Source organism: Triturus cristatus, chromosome 5_2 (assembly GCF_964204655.1).
Source record: "Triturus cristatus chromosome 5_2, aTriCri1.1, whole genome shotgun sequence".
NCBI lineage: Eukaryota > Metazoa > Chordata > Amphibia > Caudata > Salamandridae > Triturus > Triturus cristatus.
Window position 1 is genome coordinate 339,948,877 of NC_140588.1, and position 21,165 is coordinate 339,970,041.

The window sequence follows — 21,165 nt, forward strand, 5'->3', positions numbered from 1 at the left end:
CTTGTTCCTATTATTGTCCACCAGCTGCACTACTATACAAGGGCACCATGCTGTTTTGGTCAAGTAACTTAAGTTGTTGTTCAGTATGTTCAGTTATTTAGGTCCGGCATTATATGTGCTGTACACATATTTATAAGGGCTTTCAGGCAGCCCTCTCCAATTGATCTGTTGCTGTTATTCACGTTTTCTTCCATACATCTTGGGGCAGTGAGTCAGCCCATTTTAGCCATTGGTTAAGTTTACTGAGTGACATTGCGTCGCTCTTTCACAAGGAGCACATCCACACACAAAGTAGTTCCCTTCAGTGCCAGGGACTACTATAGCAAAGCGTGTTTTTTGAGACCATAATATATTTTTGCTTCTAGCCAATGTTTTTCTTTTTATATTGTTGAGGGCCCAGCAGCTCCCCAACAGCAAAGTTTTACAAAAATCATAGCAATGCAAAATAAGCATTGACAAAGCCAGAAGGCTAGCAGCCAACAAGCTTTTGACTTTGTCACCGTTTGTTACATTTACGTCCTGTACATTGATAGCTGGCTCTTTACGTTGTGTTCAGTATGTAACTTTACTGGTTTTTATGGGAGTTTCGTGCCGTTTCATTTTCCTTTTCTTTTTTGCATGGTGCTCAGCTGAGAACATGGCTTTGAGTGACTTTAAATATATTAAGTGGTTTGTATGTAGTTTTATATCTGACGTGATTCCGTTCCTGCACTGTTTACTGTCTTTGTTTAGTTATCCGTATGCACATCCCGTCCTTGAGGCTTGGTTTGCTTACTGTTTTATTTACAAGAAAACTGCAGGGCTGACTGTCGGATGCGGTTTTGTTTGAATGCGTGTTTTAACCCACAATTTCGTTCGTTCTGCTTTTGGTTCCTTTATCTGTACATGTCCGCTTTAGCAATCTTACTTTGGTGATTGCATTCTGCTGAAAGGTTTGCATTTCGAGTTTGCTCCGGGGCCTGCGAAGTTCTTTTCTATGGCTGATCCATTTCGGTAGACTGCTTTTGCTATTTTCGTTTCCAATGGAGCATACGCTTTGCCTAACTATAGCACTTAGGAATAGGAAGGTAGGATAATGGGAGCATCAGGGAGCAACACTGGTCTCCACTCAATCTCCACCAGGTATCTTGTATCCCACACTGCACTACCTCATACAGTAGATACACTGAGCCAGGTCTGCTGCTGACCTGTATGCAGAACTTGCTTCTAAGGAGACTGCCATTAAATTTATCCTTTTTTATTCATAGCAACTTATGCAACAATAACCTCTACATGAGAATACTTTAAATACTTTTAAAACACTTTTGCTGCTTTTGTTTTTTATGTTTTCCATTCTGTAAAGTAAAAGTGTCTCCAGGTGCAGCCCTGCCCCTTCACTGTGAATGCTTTCTTTGTATATATGAACAAGCATTTGCAATGCAATAGGTCTCGCGTTTGTGAGAGTTTGAGCTATTGGCATTGTAAATGATAATGCCTTTTATTTATGTTTTAAAAACCAACACATAACTAAAAAACATTGTCATTAACAATGTCAAAAGCTCAAACTCTCGCAATTGCGAGACCTATTGCACCAGCAAGTAACAATTCGCTTCAGTGGTAACCACTCCCAAGTGTTTATATACAGGAGACGAACACACTATTCTAACTAGGTCATAAAATAGCAGAACCGGTAGCCACGGATACTTCAAACAGAACTACAATTGCTTTTTTCAGAACATGAAACGCCTGTCCCTTATTAGCTCATATTCCACTTTACAAAGGTACAAACAGCAAGCAGCTGATCTTCCCCATAAGCAGCCTTTCGTTCCCCACACACCAAGAGGAGCAGAAAATGCAAGTGCCAGAGATGTATCCAAAAGTACAGAACGCAAACGTGCGCAACTTATGAAAATAAACACAGAAAGCAGCCCGAGGTCGCAAAATCACCGCTCACATTAATGTTACAAGGCGCATACCCAAAGCCACTGAAGAGACGTCACAATATAGCCATTCACCTGTATAAAGGCAAAATACGTTACTGCAGAAGCAGGACCGCTGTGCAAACTCATTTTCTCAAAAGCAAGTCGAGTAAACAATGCAAAAGGCATCCCTGCGAGTTAGCAGAACGAGCTCACCGATCACACAGACGATAATACCACACCCAACAATAAACATCATAGAACAGGCACGTTCCCCTTGCCCACGGGATACAATAACCAATGAATAGACTATATTTGTCAGGACCAATGAGCGACCCTTCTCAACCGCAAAGTCTATTTAAGTACTGACCGTTTCTTACCTGCTATGTTTCCCTTCAACGTCTTTGGTAGCTGCAACTTCCAATTCTCTGCAAGACAAAACGCACCAGAAACTGGGGCAGCAGCAGATAAAAAAATGTATGAAAAATAATCCAAGGCGGCGAAAAGAGTCCGATGCAACCAAAACTGAAATCATGCCTACTTGACAGGCAAAACACACAGGAGGGAAGGGTAATGTCAAGCACAGTGCAAGGTTGTGCACCTCTTAAAGGGATCATGCACGTCTTAGAGGGATGGATTATTAAGGGGAAAAAGGGACGCCGCGGATGAGGGCCCTGTACATTCAATAAGTACTGCAACCATGTTTGGGGTGCAGTGCACGCACTACTGTATGGGTGAGGCAATACTGCAGATTTGTGAGAAGGGGTGGTGCATATTAATGGGGCTGTACTTGCGAACAGGGCGAAGTGCATTGCTGTAATGGGGGTAATAAATATTTGAGGCAATGGGGAATCCATACTGAAAACGACATGCCAAATAGAAGTGGCATAACGCAGAGACCTGCGCCTCCGCGGCGCAAACACTGAACTGGTCAGCCTGTCGCACACCCGAACCTCATTCTGCAGCAAAGAACCCGACATGGTATCCCTGTCCTTGCTCTCAGCCCTCTCTACAACGTAAATCATGCCCCGGCAGTGCAGCCTACCTGCCCTCCAACTGCCCAGTCTTGGGGTCTCGGCTGTGCATCCCCTCTCTGAAAATCCACTGACTGTGCCCCTTCTTCACCTCATTAATGTAAGGCGCTGAGCGGCGGCGCTGCATGGGCTGCTCCTCTGGGCCCGGTTGCGGCTCCTTCACTTCGCTCTCCGCAGCGCTGCGGACATAGGAGCTCTCGAGGGGCCGCCATTTTCTCCCTACTCAAGCCATCCAGGAAGAGGATGCCGCGCGCCGCTACCAATTTCCGGTCCGCAGAAACCGTGCATGCGCATGCGACACCCTGTAGCGTGACTGTAGGGGGCGCTCGCAGGACTGCAGACATAACTTGAGGTAAACAGCAAATATTGTGGGACAAATGATCCGCGTACTGACGTAGTGGCCGTTTAAAAAAAACATAACGCAACAATAACCGTGCTTACATTAAAAGAAACAATTTTTAATAGTGAAACCGCCCGTAGGTAAGTAAAACAATCAAATAGTTTGATGTGTTATGTGCCTAAACTCATCTAAAATTATTTAGGCGAAACACAAGTAACCGTGAAAATTGTCGTTCGAAGGAGTTAAATAAAACTGTTGCATTTCTTTAGCCTATCTTTCATGATATTCAGGTACAAGCAAAGTCTTTGCTAAGTTTCAAGATGGCCGCCGGAGTTGTGTGAAGCGGTCAATGTTTCTTGTATCAAACCGACGACCATGTTTGGAATGAAAGTTGCCCTTGCCCTGCAGTGCAATGTAAGCGCAGCTCTTCCAGCATCGTTCTGTACTCCACTACCACATTGCATTTTTTATTAAAACAAAAGTATGTACATCAGCCAGGAGGGTGAGAACACGGTATATGATGACAGTTCCAAGGATTGAGAGGTTGTTGCCTGTAATAATTTATTGTACGAATTAGCTTCTCACGCATTCCATCCGATATACTAGATGTAACAGCAACCTATTCCGATTCCAAATTTTACCATCACCAAGTCCTAGAGCTTTTTGCAAAATGTAAATAAGTTCTCAAACTAGTGGTGCGCGCGCGTGCCACAGCGAGCTGTATGTTTTCAATTATCGCGCCCGTGTCTGGGCACGATAATTGAAACCACATGGGCTTTGGTGCGCGTAACAGACACCAATAGGCCATGGGCGGAGCAATGAGCCTGCCTTTGGCCTATTGCATTCTCTGTTTTAAAAAAACAAGCACTCAAAGCCCAATAACGGCAGCCAAAACTAAAAACACATGCACAAGCGTGTACAATTCCAGGGTCTGTTTCGGAACCCCGGACAAAAGGACTCTCACTGCGCGAGCAGGGCTGCGGACTGCATCGCTAGGCGCGAGACCTAAAAATTATGTTTGCTTTGGTTTCTTCTTTGCCTGTCAAGCCTGTGCATTTTACTTGTGTACCTTGGCAGGTTAGAAGGCATGTATTAGTGGTCTGAAAATCCAGAATCTAGGTAGAGATAAGCTGTAGTAAGGTGCCACCTTTATTAAATATTTAGGGATCAAATATTGTTTGCTTACGTTTTATTAATATATTATCCCTCTTGGTTAGCATACATTTTCTGTTTTTGTGTAACACTAGCGTCTCATTTTCTACTTAATAGATTCAGTAAGTTACATTAGTGGTCATTTCTTTTAGTACATGGTATTGTTTCTCTGTCAAAAAGATGCTGTTGTCGAGCATTTTTGTTGATGGCTTGGGACTTTAAAATATTTGCTCATACTTACAAAGATCGCACTCATGATTATAATGGAATTGTAGATTCCACCCAGCTGACTTTCAAAGGACCTAAGGTGAGACAAAGGCACTGTGCCATTGACTGGAAGCAACTGGAACTTCCATTTAAAGTGAATTGAATACAAGCTTTAATGTAGTAAAACATGTAGTGGCAGATTCAATAAAGCATTTATGAGTGGGGAAGTAGTACTACAGGGGAATTCTTTCACATGTCTTTATGAATCAGCCCTGAAATGCCCAACTCTTAATTGGTAAAAGAGCAAAAAGAGCACAACTCTTTCTGTTTGTGCCAACTGTGTGAATATTCCCTGAATATTCCCATTTTAGATTTTCTTGAATGCATGTAAGACTACATTAAAAAGTACCACTTGAATTATTCAGAAATCCATTTTCGTAATGAGGTCCTGTAATGTTGAGTGATATTACGTGAATGAAATCAAGACCAGCACACTTTTTCGGTAACATACTCTACTGAGCTAAGATGGGCAAACCCTGCTTCCCCTTGTGCAGAGCCTGTGTCAACCCTGGGGTGTGGCCTGGATAATCAGCAGTCTTCTCCTCTGTGGTCACTCAGAATTGGTTCTGGGGTAGATTTTCCCCCGCGGGGTTTGGTGCAAGCTTCGTGAGGGGAACAAAAGCTGGGGCTTTCCAGGTGTCATCTAGCATTTGCTTGTGACAGGACAGGACCCATTGAAGTTAATTAAATTGCTGGGACCACCCCAACTGGTCTTCCTGCCAGGTGAAGAAATGCATTCCCACTTCCAGCCATTGGATCTGTTTTGGGGCAGTTTTCACATGTATTTCACACCTAGTTCTGACCAGTGACAATATCATTATGTGTCTAGTCACTGGGAGAACAAGCAAATTTCAAATGTCACACGCTTAGGGTTGACCTATTTACTATTTCAAATAAAGTTTTCCTACCTGTTAAAAGGGTGATTTTGACAATTGGGTTCAAAGTGCTGCTATCAGGCAGCACAGAGTGGCTATGCATTCACTCCCGCTATAGTGGATGGCACAATAGGTGCTGCAGTTCCCAAGTCACATTTAACTTTTCATGTCATGAATGTAATTCTGCACATATACTGTGCTTAATAGGAAAGTTAAATGTGGCAATCTTGTTTGAAGAAACTTTCGGCACGTTCTAGAGGTGAGAGCATCTACACTAGGCACTATATAGCAGTGTTCCAGTGATTGAGTTCAAGATGATCAGCAAGTAAATCCCAAAACAAAAATGAAAAAATTGAGGTGATGACCCTAAAAGAGGTTCAGTTTGTAAAAATTGTTACTGAAGAACTCTTCTCCTCCCTCGTTACGATTCCCAAACATTGTCCCCATATTTCACTTGTACTCTTACTCCAGTCTTTTCTGAGGTGTCTGTCCATGTCCTCCTTAAAATGGATGGGTCGTGCAGCCAGGGGGGTCCTGTTTCCTTCTCCAGACGTTGTTAGTTGACACACTTAACAGCAAAGAAAGTGGCATTGAATTTCCATGTAAGGGCGTTTAAACTGAAAGATAAATTATGTCCCATTACACTAACTCCCCTTTCATTGACTTCAAGGCAAGCTGTTTGTTCTGTACCACATAGCAGTTCACAATTTGTGCAATACCCTACCTACTGGTGACAGTGGAGTTCTACTTGTGCCAGATCTGTAGGTCTAGCCCTGCTTTGCAGCACCATGTTCTTCTAGCTGTTTTCTCCCTTCACTCACACGCTAGTGTATTTTACACTGAAATCTCCACCGAATCTTTTATGACTACTCTTCCACCTCTTGATAGTAGTCACTTCGGTCTTTTGCTGCTTCTCACCTCTGATTTTACTATTGCTTCCTCTGTATTTTACCTCCCTACCTTCACGCTTCTGCCCTTGAAAAGAAGCATGCACACTTTCCACCTTAAAGCCTCTTCTAGTCACCTTACTGACTCCCTATCTGGTACCTTCTGTCCACTTTGCAGGCTTCTCTCATGAGAGGTTTGCATCTTTGGTCATTTCTGCACTTACGTCAATGTTGATGTTTTGGACGGAGGCTACTATGGCCTACACTTAAACTGAACTTTTGACTGATGTCTTAGTAACCCCTCGCTTTGACCTCTTTCTCCTTTCAGAGATTCCTGAAGTCTTGCAGTAAATTCTACCTGTCAGAGCTAGAGCAAGTTGACTTCCAACAGGAATATGAAGGAGCCAGAGGACGAATTAATAACTGGGTAAAAGATAAAACTGAAGGTGAGCACCTCCTTATCACCCATAGATTATCTGCAGAATTGGTGCACGCTACGATAACTTACAATTACTGATGGTCTGCAGAACCTGTTTTAAGCTGAAGTCCATAATAATCAGTTCTTTCAAATGAAAAGTTACATTACACAAACATGATTTATTTATATGATTTTTTCTTTTTAAATTAAGCTGCACACGTTTTTAAAATGTGGTGTGTTAGACCTGTCAGCCCTAGGGTGGTCTCCCCCTCTAGTTTTGATCGTGCCTCATTTTTTCCACCCTCATTTTTATGTTGGACTTAGGTCTCCGGGCGCCTTTTCATTGCCAACCAGTGTTAAGGTGCAGGTGCTCCCTTCTCCCAAGATGGCTTACACAGGCCCCTGCTACTGCAGAGTAGCCTTTTCTAGTAGCACCCTAGCTGCCAGGAGCTGGCTGGAACCCCACAACAATGTTGCGACACCAGCCCGCCTTTTTTGTCCCATAGGTAGAATGGGGAAGCTCCTGGAATGTGCTGGAACCTTCTAGAAGGGAGGTGGGGTTTTTACTTTTGCCGCCTTGGATAGAGGTCACCTGACCTAGGGCTACTTAACAGAGGGAGGGAACTTTTTCTAGCCAGTTGGCCAGTTGGGGTAAATCAGACCTGGGGAATCCACGCAGGAGTTTTAGGCGGTAGGGCCTAGCCAGGGACTTATGCCTCTGAAAGTGACAGGACTTAGGTGCTGCCTTTTAAGTGAGTGAGGGATCCTGTACAACCCACTGATCTAGCCCAGCGGTAGGAGAACCCAGGGGCCATATGCCAAGCTTGACTAGGAGGGAACTAGTCACCAACTCAATCCCTAACCCCAAGGAACAGAACCCCTAAGGGCGCCAGAGACATCTGCGCCAATAAGAACGCTGAACCCTAATGCTGAAACTGAATGCTGAGACTTCATGCTGAAACTTAATGCTGAAACTGAATGCTGGGACTTTATGCTGAAACTGAATGCTGAGACCTAATGCTGAAGCTCCCTACGGAAACCTAAGCGGAAATTGACTGCTGGGGGATCAACCAGGTACTAGCGCTGTGACCCCTGCGCTCCCCGACCTTGCCTGGGATCCCCCGAGTCAGTCCCACACCGGGCGGAGAGCGCTGAGCTCGCCGTCGCCCCTACTTAATTTGTACCCCCCCCTGGCACGGGGACCGGAGGCGCACTCACCGCCGCAGCCCAGGGCCCAGAAGCCTGCCCCCATCGAACCGGGGCCCACGGAGAAGCCCGGGGCCCCGTCGCTGCCGTCGCAGCGTCTGCAGGAGTCGTGGAAGGCCTGGGAAGGCCGTGAAGCCGTCTTCTGCACCCACGTGACGAGGGCGGACTGCGCGTCGCTGCCCCCGCCGCTGAGCGCTCCGACTGCGGGGCCGCAGCCGTGAAGATCCCCGGAGCGTCTGCCCGCAACAGAGGACGCCGAGATCAAGGTAACCCCCGGGGGCTGGGAGGTAGCGTGGCCGTGCTGAGGCCTGGGACTCACCCCCCTGCTCCCCGGAAGGCCTGTGGAGGACCCGGTGCGCCCCCTGATGCTCGGGAGCGGCACGCACTGACTGGCGACCGCTTCCCGGTGCCCAGCCGAGACTCTGGTTCCCCTCCGTGGTATTGCCCCCTTGCTTCTAGACTGCCGCGTACAAGGGGACCGTTTGCTTAATGCCTGGTTATTACGAGTAGCGCTGTGTTCTCAAGTCCTGCTCTGAAGTGCTTAATGCCTGGTTATTACGAGTAGCGCTGTGTTCTCAAGTCCTGCTCTGAAGTGCTTAATGCCTGTTTATTACGAGTAGCGCTGTGTTCTCAAGTCCTGCTCTGAAGCGCTTAATGCCTGTTTATTACGAGTAGCGCTGTGTTCTCAAGACCTGCTCTGAAGTGTTTAATGCCTGTTTATTACGAGGAGCGCTGTATTCTCAAGTTCTGCTCTGAAGCGCTAGTAGTGTCATGAGTAGCGGTATGCCCGCAAGTCCTGCCCTGAAACGCTATTAGTTTCCCAGGTGTGGTGCTACGTTTTCCAGTCCTATTTCGAAGCGCGAATAATTGCCAGATACCGCGCGAGGTGCCCACGGCAGATTGTGAAACGCTAATGGTGGGAGGGGCGCAGCGCTCTGGTTAACCGCTGTGTTTACCGCTCCCCCAGGTTCGCCAGGTATTGCCAATGGAGCTATGATGAAGTGCTCTTGAATCTGACGCTAATGTATTCAGGTACTGCCTACTGCACCCTTATGAATTGCTGGTGAATCTGACGCTAATGTACACAAGTAATGCCCATTGCAATCTAATGAACTGCATTTGCATCTAACTTGCTTAGATAAACTTGATTGATTTTCATTGAATCTACTGTGTGGTGTCCATCATTGTGTGCATTTCCTGCTTCAGGGGATGTGTGTGTTGTATGGTCGCTTTACACTTAAGCCTTCGGGTGCCCACCCGCTCGATTCACGTTACCCCCTTAGGGCCCGGTGACCCCAGGTCTTACATTGTTGGCGAGCGGTGGGATTAGGACCTGTGACCATACAGCACCCTCCCGGGAAGCGGAGGGCGCCACAATTAGACGCCTATTGTATTTAAGCTCTGCAACTGTTTACTACTGCACTGATTGCATTCCACTGTCCAGACTGAGGGTGTAAAATCCTGGTTAGCTTGCAACTGTCACCCGTATCCTAGTATTTTCTTCCTTGGTATCTAGGTCCCCACCTGTCACGATGGAGTTCCGGTTAGCCGACCTCGAGGGGTACACTGTAAGGCAGCTGAGAGAATTCGGGCAGGGGATGGAGGTGCCTGGGGTGCGGAGGGCCAAAGGACTGGAACTCCGTACCGCCTTAAGGGCATGGGTAGAGGCCCACCCAGAGGGGAGAGAGGATGAGGGACAGGAGGCGCAGGATGCACCTCAGGAAGAGAATGCGCAGGACTAGACCTACTCAATGTAGATGTGTCTGAAAATGTGCCACCAGGGAGACGTTCTGGGGCCAGCAGTAGGACAGGGTCTAGGAGGAGCGCGTCTCCAGAGGAGTATGAGGACAGGAGGGAGGAGAGGCAGTTAAAGTGGGAGCTGGCCAAGTTGGAACAAGAGAGAAAAAGGGAATTGGCCAAATTGGAACAAGAGAGAGAAAACAAGAGATGGGCAATGGAAGAAAAGAAGCTGGCGCACGAGCTTCAGCTGAAGGAGTTGGAGCTGCGCGCCCTCCAGTTAAATGCGTCCAATAAGGACAATGGTGGCAGCGTACCAAGAGATCCCCAAGAGACAACATTTTATTTGCCCAAAGAAGTAATTGCCAGTTACACAGTGGGGGATGATATTGCCAAGTGGTTGGAGGCATACGAGGTGGCCTTGACAGGCCATGGGGTACCCGAGAGCAACTGGGGAGGTGGCCTGTATCGCTACATACCTCCCAATGTCAGGGACACCCTGTTATACTTAGCCAAGGCGGATCAGGTCAGGTATGCCCCCATGAAAGAGGCCTTACTAAAGAAATTTGGTCTCAACCCCGAGAGGTACAGGCAGAAGTTCCGTGGCAGCCATAAGCTGTCCACACAGAATTGGATGGATTTTTTTGACTATGCCCGTAAGGCACTAGATGGTTGGGTGCGTGGCAGCGAGGTGCAGGTCTACCAAGGGTTGTACAATCTTTTTTTAAGGGAGCACCTCTTGGATAAGTGCTTTCCGGAGCTCCGCCAACATCTGGTGGACCGCAAGTTAACGGATCCCCGTGAGCTTGCGGAGGAGGCGGAAATTTGGGTGAGCACCCGGGTGTCTCACAAGGGCCCCGGGGGGAGATGGCTCGAAAGGCGGACAGGGTTTCCCCCAGAAAAAAGAGGGGGGAGATAAAAAGGTGGAGTTCTCGAGAGGCCCCCAAAATAAGCAGTTTGGGAAAGGAGTATGAACCCCATCCCCGTCCAATTCCCCAAAGCCCACTTACCCTGACAGGAGTCAGCAGCCAAGGATTGTGAGGTGCTACGAATGTGGGGAGATTGGACACTACAAAGGAGATCCCAAGTGTCACAAGAGACCCCCAGCCCCAACGGGCGGGAAGAGCCCCGGGGTAAGTAGTGTAGCGCTTGGGGTGGAGCTGCCCTTAGATAGGGAAGGGGAGTGGACAGGCCTGACCCTGGTTTCACTCGGGGATAGAGAGATGGTCCCCGTACTGTCCCTGCCCCCGAACACTGCTAAATACCAGCAGAGGGTGAGAGTTAACGGGGAGGAGGTGGAGGCTCTGAGGGACACAGGTGCCAGCATGACCACTGTAGTGAGGCGGCTGGTGTCCCCAGACCAAGTAGTCCCCGAGGAGTTCCATCCGGCCGTATTGGCTGACGGCAGTGTGAGTCACTATCCAGTGGCTCGTGTTCCATTTGAGTGGGGAGGAGTCAAAGGCCTACTGAGAGTTGCGGTGAGCCCTGCCTTGCCTGCGGGGTGCTTGCTAGGGAACGACCTGGAGCACACCAAATGGAGAGATGTAGAATTTCGAGCTCATACCGAGATGCTGGGATTACCAGGGTGGACTTGCGTAGTCACGCGGTCCATGGCTGCCCGGCATGGAACTCAACCCGGGTTGGAGCCTGGAATCATGGCCCAACCCAACGCCAAGTGTGGAGAGGAGAAGGTGGTAGAGGACACGCCCCGTGAGATGGATGGGGAGGCCGCAGAGGTGCCCCCGGAGTCCGCGGAGGTGGATGTCGTTCCCGTGGGGGACTTGCCGACCCTTGCCGACTGGCATGTGGAAGGAGGACCTACCCGGGAGGAATTTTGTCAGGCGCAAAGGGCGTGCCCCACGCTTGAAGGCATGCGGCGACAGGCCGAAGCCCCAGTGGCCAGTCAGGAGACGGGCGGGTATCATGTGTATTGGGAGGATGGCCTCCTGTACAGTGAGCCTAAGGTGCCGGTGCATGGATCTTCGAGGGCCATAGTGGTCCCCCAATGCTACCGGGCCTTCCTGCTGGAGTTAGCGCACGAGATACCCTTAGCCGGACATCTGGGTCAGGACAAAACCTTTGCGCGGTTGGTCCCACATTTTTATTGGCCCAGGATGAGAGTTGCCTCAGACACCTTTTGTAAGACCTGTAAGTCTTGCCAGGCAAGTGGCAAGACTGGGACTAAATTGAAGGTCCCTTTGGAACCGCTCCCGGTGGTCGGGACCCCTTTTGAGAGGGTCGGAATAGACATTGTTGGGCCGTTGGACCCTCTGACCTCTGCGGGACACCGGTTCATTCTGGTATTGGTGGACCATGCCACTCGGTACCCAGAGGCTATTCCTCTGAGGACCATCACTGCACCGGTGGTGGCACGGGCACTGTTGGGGATTTTTACCCGAGTGGGATTCCCCAAGGTCGTGGTGTCGGACAGGGGCACAAATTTTATGTCGGCCTATATGCAAACCATGTGGAAGGAGTGTGGAGTGACCTACCGGTTCTCCACTCCTTACCACCCCCAGACTAACGGGCTTGTAGAGCGCTTCAACAAAACCTTGAAGGGAATGATCCGGAGCCTGCCAGAGGGCTTGAGGCGTAAATGGGACGTCCTCCTCCCCTTCTTGTTGTTCTCCTACCAGGAGGTACCGCAGAAGGGAGTCGGGTTCAGCCCGTTTGAGTTGCTCTATGGCCATCCCGTTAGGGGGCCCCTCAGCTTAGTGAAGGAGGGGTGGGAAAAAACTTCGCAGAAGTTTCCCCGTGGCATTGTCAGCTACATGCTGGCATTCCGCAGCCAGATGGCCAAGCTTTGGAAGGCGGCCTCAGAGAATCTAGAGGCTAGCCAGACCGTTATGAAGGAGTGGTATGACCGCAACGCTCGGACGATAGAGTTGGACGTTGGACAGAAGGTGTGGGTCATGGAACCTGGGGAGCTTTGTGCCCTCCAGGACTGGTGGACTGGTCCGTACAAAATTGTGGAGCGACGAGGCCAGACCACCTACGTTGTGGATTTGAAGACCCCTCGACAGCCCCATAGGGTGCTCCACGTCAACCGCCTGAAGCCGCACCATGAGCGATCAGAGCTTGCTCTCCTTATGGTGACGGATGGGAGCGAAGAGGAAGAGAGTGAAGCTCTTCCTGACCTTCTAGCGGCCCAGGAGAAGGATGGTTCAGTGGAAGGCGTAATCCTTTCCCCATCCTTGACCCCAGAGCAACAGAGGGACTGCCGCCATGTCCTGGGGCAGTACGCCTCGTTGTTCTCCCTCACGCCTGGAATCACTCATCTGTGTACCCATGATGTGGACACAGGGGACAGCCCCCCGGTGAAGAACAAGTCTTACCGGCTCTCTGACCGAGTGAAAGACAGCATCCAGCGCGAGGTAGCCAAGATGCTGGAGCTGGGGGTGATAGAACCTTCCGGCAGCCCGTGGGCTAGTCCGGTGGTGTTGGTGCCGAAAGCGGCCCCACTGGGCACCACACCAGAACTTCGGTTTTGTGTGGACTACCGGGGGTTGAACTCTGTCACGAAGACAGATGCTCACCCCATCCCACGAGCAGACTAGCTGGTGGACCGGCTGGGAGCAGCCCGGTACCTCAGCACCATTGATCTGACATCCGGATATTGGCAAATTGCCATGGCCGATGGAGCAAGGGAGAAGACAGCGTTCTCCACCCCCGAGGGCCACTTCCAGTTCCGAGTGATGCCCTTTGGGCTCAAGAATGCTCCGGCCACATTCCAGCGGTTAGTGAATCAGGTACTATGTGGCCTGGAGTCCTTCTCAGCGGCCTACCTGGATGACATAGCTGTCTTCAGCAGCACCTGGGAGGACCATCTGCAGCACCTCCAGGAGGTATTGCAGGCGCTGCAACGCGCTGGCCTAACCATTAAAGCCAGCAAGTGCCAGATTGGACAGGGATCTGTCGTGTACCTGGGACACCTGGTGGGCGGAGGTAAGGTGCAACCCCTCCAGGCCAAAATAGAGACCATCTTGGCTTGGGAGCCCCCCAAGACCCAAACCGAGGTCCGAGCTTTCCTCGGCCTCACTGGGTATTACCGCTGGTTCGTCAAGGGATATGGTACCATCGTAACCCCCTTGACGGAATTGACCTCTAAGAAGCAACCTCGCAAGGTCATATGGACAGCTGCTTGCCAGGAGGCATTTGAAACGCTGAAACATGCGATGTGTACCGCTCCAGTACTCGCAACTCCAGATTTCAGTAAGGAATTCATTGTACAGACGGACGCCTCAGAGCACGGCATAGGTGCGGTGCTCTCGCAACTCAACACCGAGGGCCAAGATCAACCTGTGGCCTTCATCTCCAGAAGACTCCTCCCTCGGGAACGGCGATGGAGCACCATCGAGCAAGAAGCCTTCGCGGTGGTCTGGGCTCTGAAGAAGTTGAGGCCATACCTCTTTGGATCTCACTTCCTAATTCAGACCGACCACCGCCCCCTTCGCTGGCTCATGCAGGTGAGAGGCGAAAACCCCAAGTTGTTGAGGTGGTCCATTACCCTACAGGGGATGGACTTTCGGGTGGAACATCGGCCCGGAGTTGACCACGCCAATGCTGACAGTCTCTCCAGGTTTTTCCGCCTTAGCGATGAAAACTCCCTAGAGGTTGGGTAGCTCTCCCCTCTTTCGGCTGGGGGGGACACGTGTTAGACCTGTCAGCCCTAGGGTGGTCTCCCCCTCTAGTTTTGATCGTGCCTCATTTTTTCCACCCTCATTTTTATGTTGGACTTAGGTCTCCGGGCGCCTTTTCATTGCCAACCGGTGTTAAGGTGCAGGTGCTCCCTTCTCCCAAGATGGCTGCCACAGGCCCCTGCTACTGCAGAGTGGCCTTTTCTAGTAGCACCCTAGCTGCCAGGAGCTGGCTGGAACCCCACAACAATGTTGCGACACCAGCCCGCCTTTTTTGTCCCATAGGTAGAATGGGGAAGCTCCTGGAATGTGCTGGAACCTTCTAGAAGGGAGGTGGGGTTTTTACTTTTGCTGCCTTGGATAGAGGTCACCTGACCTAGGGCTACTTAACAGAGGGAGGGAACTTTTTCTAGTCAGTTGGCCAGTTGGGGTAAAGCAGACCTGGGGAATCCACGCAGGAGTTTTAGGCGGTAGGGCCTAGCCAGGGACTTATGCCTCTGAAAGTGACAGGACTTAGGTGCTGCCTTTTAAGTGAGTGAGGGATCCTGTACAGCCCACTGATCTAGCCCAGCGGTAGGAGAACCCAGGGGCCATCTGCCAAGCTTGACTAGGAGGGAACTAGTCACCAACTCAATCCCTACCCCCAAGGAACAGAACCTCTAAGGGCGCCAGAGACATCTGCGCCAATAAGAACGTTGAAACTGAAAGCTGAACCCTAATGCTGAAACTGAATGCTGAGACTTCATGCTGAAACTTCATGCTGAAACTGAATGCTGGGACTTCATGCTGAAACTGAATGCTGAGACCTAATGCTGAAGCTCCCTACGGAAACCTAAGCGGAAATTGACTGCTGGACTGCTGGGGGATCAACCAGGTACTAGCGCTGTGACCCCTGCGCTCCCCGACCTTGCCTGGGATCCCCCGAGTCAGTCCCACACCGGGCGCAGAGCGCTGAGCTCGCCGTCACCCCTACTTAATTTGTACCCTCCCCCTGGCGCGGGGACCGGAGGCGCACTCACCGCCGCAACCCAGGGCCCAGAAGCCTGCCCCCATCGAACCGGGGCCCGCGGAGATGCCCGATGCCCCGTCGCTGCCGCCGCAGCGTCTGCAGGAGTCGTGGAAGGCCTGGGAAGGCCGTGAAGCCGTCTTCTGCACCCACGTGACGAGGGCGGACTGCGCGTCGCCGCCCCCGCCGCTGAGCGCTCCGACTGCGGGGCCGCAGCCGTGAAGATCCCCGGAGCGTCTGCCCGCAACAGAGGACGCCGAGATCAAGGTAACCCCCGGGGGCTGGGAGGTAGCGTGGCCGTGCTGAGGCCTGGGACTCACACCCCTGCTCCCCGGGAGGCCTGTGGAGGACCCGGTGCGCCCCCTGATGCTCAGGAGCGGCACCGCACTGACTGGCGACCGCTTCCCGGTGCCCAGCTGAGACTCTGGTTCCCCTCCGTGGTATTGCCCCCTTGCTTCTAGACTGCCGCGTACAAGGGGACCGTTTGCTTAATGCCTGGTCATTACGAGTAGCACTGTGTTCTCAAGTACTGCTCTGAAGTGCTTAATGCCTGATTATTACGAGTAGCGCTGTGTTCTCAAGTCCTGCTCTGAAGTGCTTAATGCCTGTTTATTACGAGTAGCGCTGTGTTCTCAAGTCCTGCTCTGAAGTGCTTAATGCCTGTTTATTACGAGTAGCGCTGTGTTCTCAAGACCTGCTCTGAAGTGTTTAATGCCTGTTTATTACGAGGAGCGCTGTATTCTCAAGTTCTGCTCTGAAGCGCTAGTAGTGTCATGAGTAGCGGTATGCCCGCAAGTCCTGCCCTGAAACGCTATTAGTTTCCCAGGTGTGGTGCTACATTTTCCAGTCCTATTTCGAAGCGTGAATAATTGCCAGATACCGCGCGAGGTGCCCACGGCAGATTGGAAACGCTAGTGGTGGGAGGGGCGCAGCGCTCTGGTTAACCGCTGTGTTTACCGCTCCCCCAGGTTCGCCAGGTATTGCCAATGGAGCTATGATGAAGTGCTCTTGAATCTGACGCTAAGGTATTCAGGTATTGCCTATGACATCCTAATGAATTGCTGGTGAATCTGACGCTAATGTATTCAGGTACTGCCTACTGCACCCATATGAATTGCTGGTGAATCTGACGCTAATGTACTCAAGTAATGCCCATTGCAATCTAATGAACTGCATTTGCATCTAACTTGCTTAGATAAACTTGATTGATTTTAATTGAATCTACTGTGTGCTGTCCATCATTGTGTGCGTTTCCTGCTTCAGGGGATGTGTGTGTTGTATGGTCGCTTTACACTTAAGCCTTCGGGTGCCCACCCGCTCGAGTCACGTTACCCCCTTAGGGCCCGGTGACCCCAGGTCTTACATGGTGCAAGTTAAGGAACTGGAAAAGGGGTGTGGGGGGTGCATTGCCTTTTCATTCCATCTCTGCTATCTTTTACTTGCAATGAGTTCCCTAAAAATTCTAGCTGAGCGATATAACTCCTATTCCTCTTACTATTTACTATCTCGATTCCTCATTTTCATTTTTGCGTAGATGACCAGTGCTCTCCAAAGCTGGAAACCTGTAACCCGTTTGATGCACTTACAAGCATCTTTAATCTTGCAGGAGAGGGCATTCTCTAGTCTGCTTAAAACAGCTTCTACCAACCCTCACACTTGAATCTTTTCCCATATATTCGGTAGAAACATGAACATTGATGATACCATTTTGAGGGACAGACCCCACTTCTTTGCTCAGACTGATGGGTCTGTATTACCCGTTCCAGAATCGTATATTTACAGAGATGTCCTTTTTTTCCTTTTCTCTGGAACATTTCAGGTACATGGTGCAACCTGCTGTTTATTCTAGTTTTCCAGAGCTGCTTAGCTATGCATTGGTGTGGAGTCTGCTTTGCAACAGTCTTGAAATGCAGACTCAACGGTGAAAATGAAGAAGTGTGGACACTATTAAAATGTATTGATGTTTTTGCAAGGATAATACATGGTCCACTTTATTTGCACCATATATCCAAACAATTGAAAAACTCTTAACCATAATTGTTCTCTTCTTAGTAAGGTAGCCTGAATCCGTCACTCAGACCTACTTTAGTTGAATTTTCTCATTAGAAAACAATGGGGCCGTAAATGTCCATTAGCTTACATCCAAATGTTATTGTTGATTCGCACAAGCTATCTTCACTTGGAAGTATCTTCTCAGAGAATGCAACTCTCCGGGTGGTGAACACAATAACCAACACAGCTAGCACTTGGCGTTCATTTTAAATGTAGTCAGATTAGATACTAACCCTAGGAAAAACTGTCTTATTGTGAATATCCATGCCTCACTTATGACTTATCTATTTTTTCCATGCTCATTTAACATCCTTTTGGCACTTGGCTTACTGTTGATATGAAGCTTGTAACTTGAAAACGCATGTTCATGGCATGTATAGCTGAAGATATGCGTGCTCTGAATGCCCATCCATCTAGTGTTGGGCTCGGACGTGTACAACTTGTTTCTCTTTGAAGAAATCTTTTGAGTCATGAGGTATAGTGATTCCTCCTACGACTGGTAAGGTGCATGGGCATCGATTCCATAGTCAGATTGTTTTCTTACGCTATCTGGGTTGGACATGCTTCGCCGAGACTCTGATTTGACGCCATGTGGAGCTCTTCATCAGGGCCTCTTGAGTCTTCCACTCCCAATACCTTTGGACAATCTGACTTTGCACTGAGTTTTCACCACCTCTGCGGTGGTTCCTCCATTGGATCCGCATCTTTGGGTTCGCCGACACCCTGCTCGTGGCTTTGCCCCTCTTGGGCCCATTCAATTGGATCATGCTCTTGAGAATGCAAATCACAGTAATGATAAAAACGACCTTTCGCCCCTGTTCACAGTGCCTTTCCGAGTACTCGTGGCCAAATCAACATGCAGTTTGTAACCTCTTCCTGCCGCAGGAGCATAACTAGTCCTCCTATTCTGCCTGCTTCGCCTTTCATTCCTAAAGGACCATCAGGATCATAGGAATGCTTGATGCACTATGGAAATGTACCAACATGACGATATTCCCAGCATCTTCAGGGATGACTTCTAAGAAGAAGTGGAAGGAGAAGCCGAGGTTGAGCAAGTTGATCCCTTTAGCCCGGATCTCGATTCACCCTGGTCTCTGAGATCCTAGACCTGTAGCCAATGCCAGGCCAGTGTCGGAAGATGACAATAGTGAGTATGAGTTCTCAGCACCAAATCACTCACCGCCCCACCAGGGCCAGGCTTCATACCCAAAATCGGGGACACAGCCTTCTGGGCTGCCACTGCCTCCCAGCCATAGGCGGTACTGATCTAAGCCTTCGGATGCAACTCTACACCTGGTGCTGAGCCAGCAGCCCGAGACACGGCCCACCTCCACGCCGACAGCTCCCTCAAAAACCTCTGGGGTCTTAGCGCCATCACCTATGGGCACCTGAGAGTCAAAATTACAGTCGACGTCTAACAGCCTCAAAGCTGAAACAGCCTTTGGCGCTCAGTCTACAACCCATGGCAGACTTCGAGGCTCGGGAGCTGTCAATTCTTCAACACCTTCAGAAGGAGCTGGACTTTCTGCAGTGAAGACTGTTTATTCATATGGTTAAAATCACAGCAAAGATGCAGAAGACACTTACAAGAGGAAGCTGGCTTTTGAAGAGCGGATACAAAATAGTAAACCAGGAAACCCAAAAAGTCAGACGGGACCAAGGGTAGACATGTATTTTTAAAGGAACAGAGGTCCCATGCAGGAAGGGTGAACAAAAGGGTTGTCACAATTTCTAAAATGAGAAACCGGAATACAAAGGAGCAGTTAATGCAATTTTATGAAGGAACTATTTAAGGATGAAAATTCACATAATAAACACAACAATAAGGGAACTAGCCGTGCGGAGGTTAAAAAGGAAATCAGCCGATTTCCTTAACCCAGGCTTGTGACTTAAAAGGTGACTTTGGTGAAGGGTGAGAATATATAAAAGTCAGATCAACATCTCATACTCAAATGACAAATGTATAATAAGGAATGAGTTTAGAGACGACGGTCGACGACGTTTCGATCCCCATACAATTAGTGGGATCTCTTCAGGACAGGGCAATAGTAAGGTTGCCTGGGAAGTAGCCTGGGAGGGAGAAAGGGGGGAGGGAGAGGGGAGATAAGGAGGGTTAAAAAATAATAATTGATGAAAATAAGGGCTGAGAATGAGAGGAAGGGGAGGACAGGGGAAGGGGGATGTGAAGAGTGGAGGGAAGGGGAAAGAGTTAAGATGGAGATGGTGAGGGTAAAAAAGGGGGGGGTTATATAAAAATGGAGAAGCGAAGGATAGGTGACAAAATGAAAGGGTAATGGGAGCGGCAGGGAAGGAATGAGAGATAAGCGCAGGATAGATAAAAAGGGAGTGTAGATGTCAAAAGAGTGCAGATAAGCACGAGTGGGGGGAAAAAAAGGGGGGGTAACACATATCACGTGCAAAATGAGGTAAGGAGAAAGGAAAGGGTGAAGAGGGCGATGAGTAGGGGTGAGAAGGGGAGATGAAAGTGGGTGAGGAAGAAAAGTCTAGATATGGGAATAAGACTTACGTAGTAGCCGGAGAATTGTGGCAACGGTAGGGGGATGCCAAATTGGCTATCCTGGGTCAGTGGCGATAGAGCGCAGCCACTTAGTTGGCGCAGGGACCCGGGGGTACTGGGAGACGTGCCCGGTCCGACTCACGCAGGAGAGGGAGTCCTCTTGTGGCTACGATGAAAAAGGAAAGGGAGGGAAGGTAACAATGCGGTGAAGGGTTGTGAGCATAGAAGACAAGGGAATCTAAACTCATTCCTTATTATACATTAGTCATTTGAGTATGAGATGTTGATCTGACTTTTATATATTCTCACCCTTCACCAAAGTCACCTTTTAAGTCACAAGCCTGGGTTAAGGAAATCGGCTGATTTCCTTTTTAACCTCCGCACGGCTAGTTCACTTATTGTTGTGTTTATTATGTGAATTTTCATCCTTAAATATTTCCTTCATAAAATTGCATTAACTGCTCCTTTGTATTCCGGTTTCTCATTTTAGAAATTGTGACAACCCTTTTGTTCACCCTTCCTGCATGGGACCTCTGTTCCTTTAAAAATTGAAGAGCGGATAGCATTAAAGCCCCCTCCACCTCCAATGCTGAAGAAGCTTCAAGACAGGGGCACCAGTTCCCTGCCCTCATGACATCCTCCTCCCTACCAACCAGCTCTACCTCCCCCTCACCTCCACAGGGACATCAGCCTCCTTTCCGGTATGGCTCTACACATTCTTCATATAGGGAGGGGAGTCCTCAGCACTAGAACCCTCACAATGTTCCCTATGACCCAGAGCCTCAGGAGTATGGGGTTGTCCCAACAGGTGACAACAACTTCAATCTCTACCCTGCCAAGTCTTTCTTCCAGACAACACCACCTCTTACCACAAAGTAATTCACAGGGCGGCCACCTTTCACAAGGTAGACCTACACTCCATTGCAGAGGAGGATGACTTCCTAGTAGAGACTCTCTCACATACACTGCATTCCATACAGTTTTTGCCCATGCTTAAGGGGGTGCTTAAGCCTACACAGTATGTCTTTAAAGACCCAATCAAGACTAGGATATTCGCATAAAGGTTTTATTTTTTTTACTCACAAGCCCTCACCCTTGTCCCACCCTATGTTAAAGGCAAGTACCGCCAGACTCGCTG

General features: G+C 49.4%; 1 protein-coding gene across 2 annotated transcripts in view; it reads left to right on the top strand.

The window, feature by feature from the left end:
• The window catches only part of LOC146822961 (serpin B6-like), a 354,778-nt gene that overhangs the window by 203,586 nt on the left and 130,027 nt on the right, over positions 1-21,165 (top strand). For both annotated transcript variants that reach the window (XM_085607130.1, XM_085607131.1), the window contains exon 4: positions 6,782-6,899. In XM_085607130.1, coding sequence (XP_085463256.1) covers positions 6,782-6,899 — 118 coding nt within the window. The remainder of the gene's footprint in view (positions 1-6,781; positions 6,900-21,165) is intronic.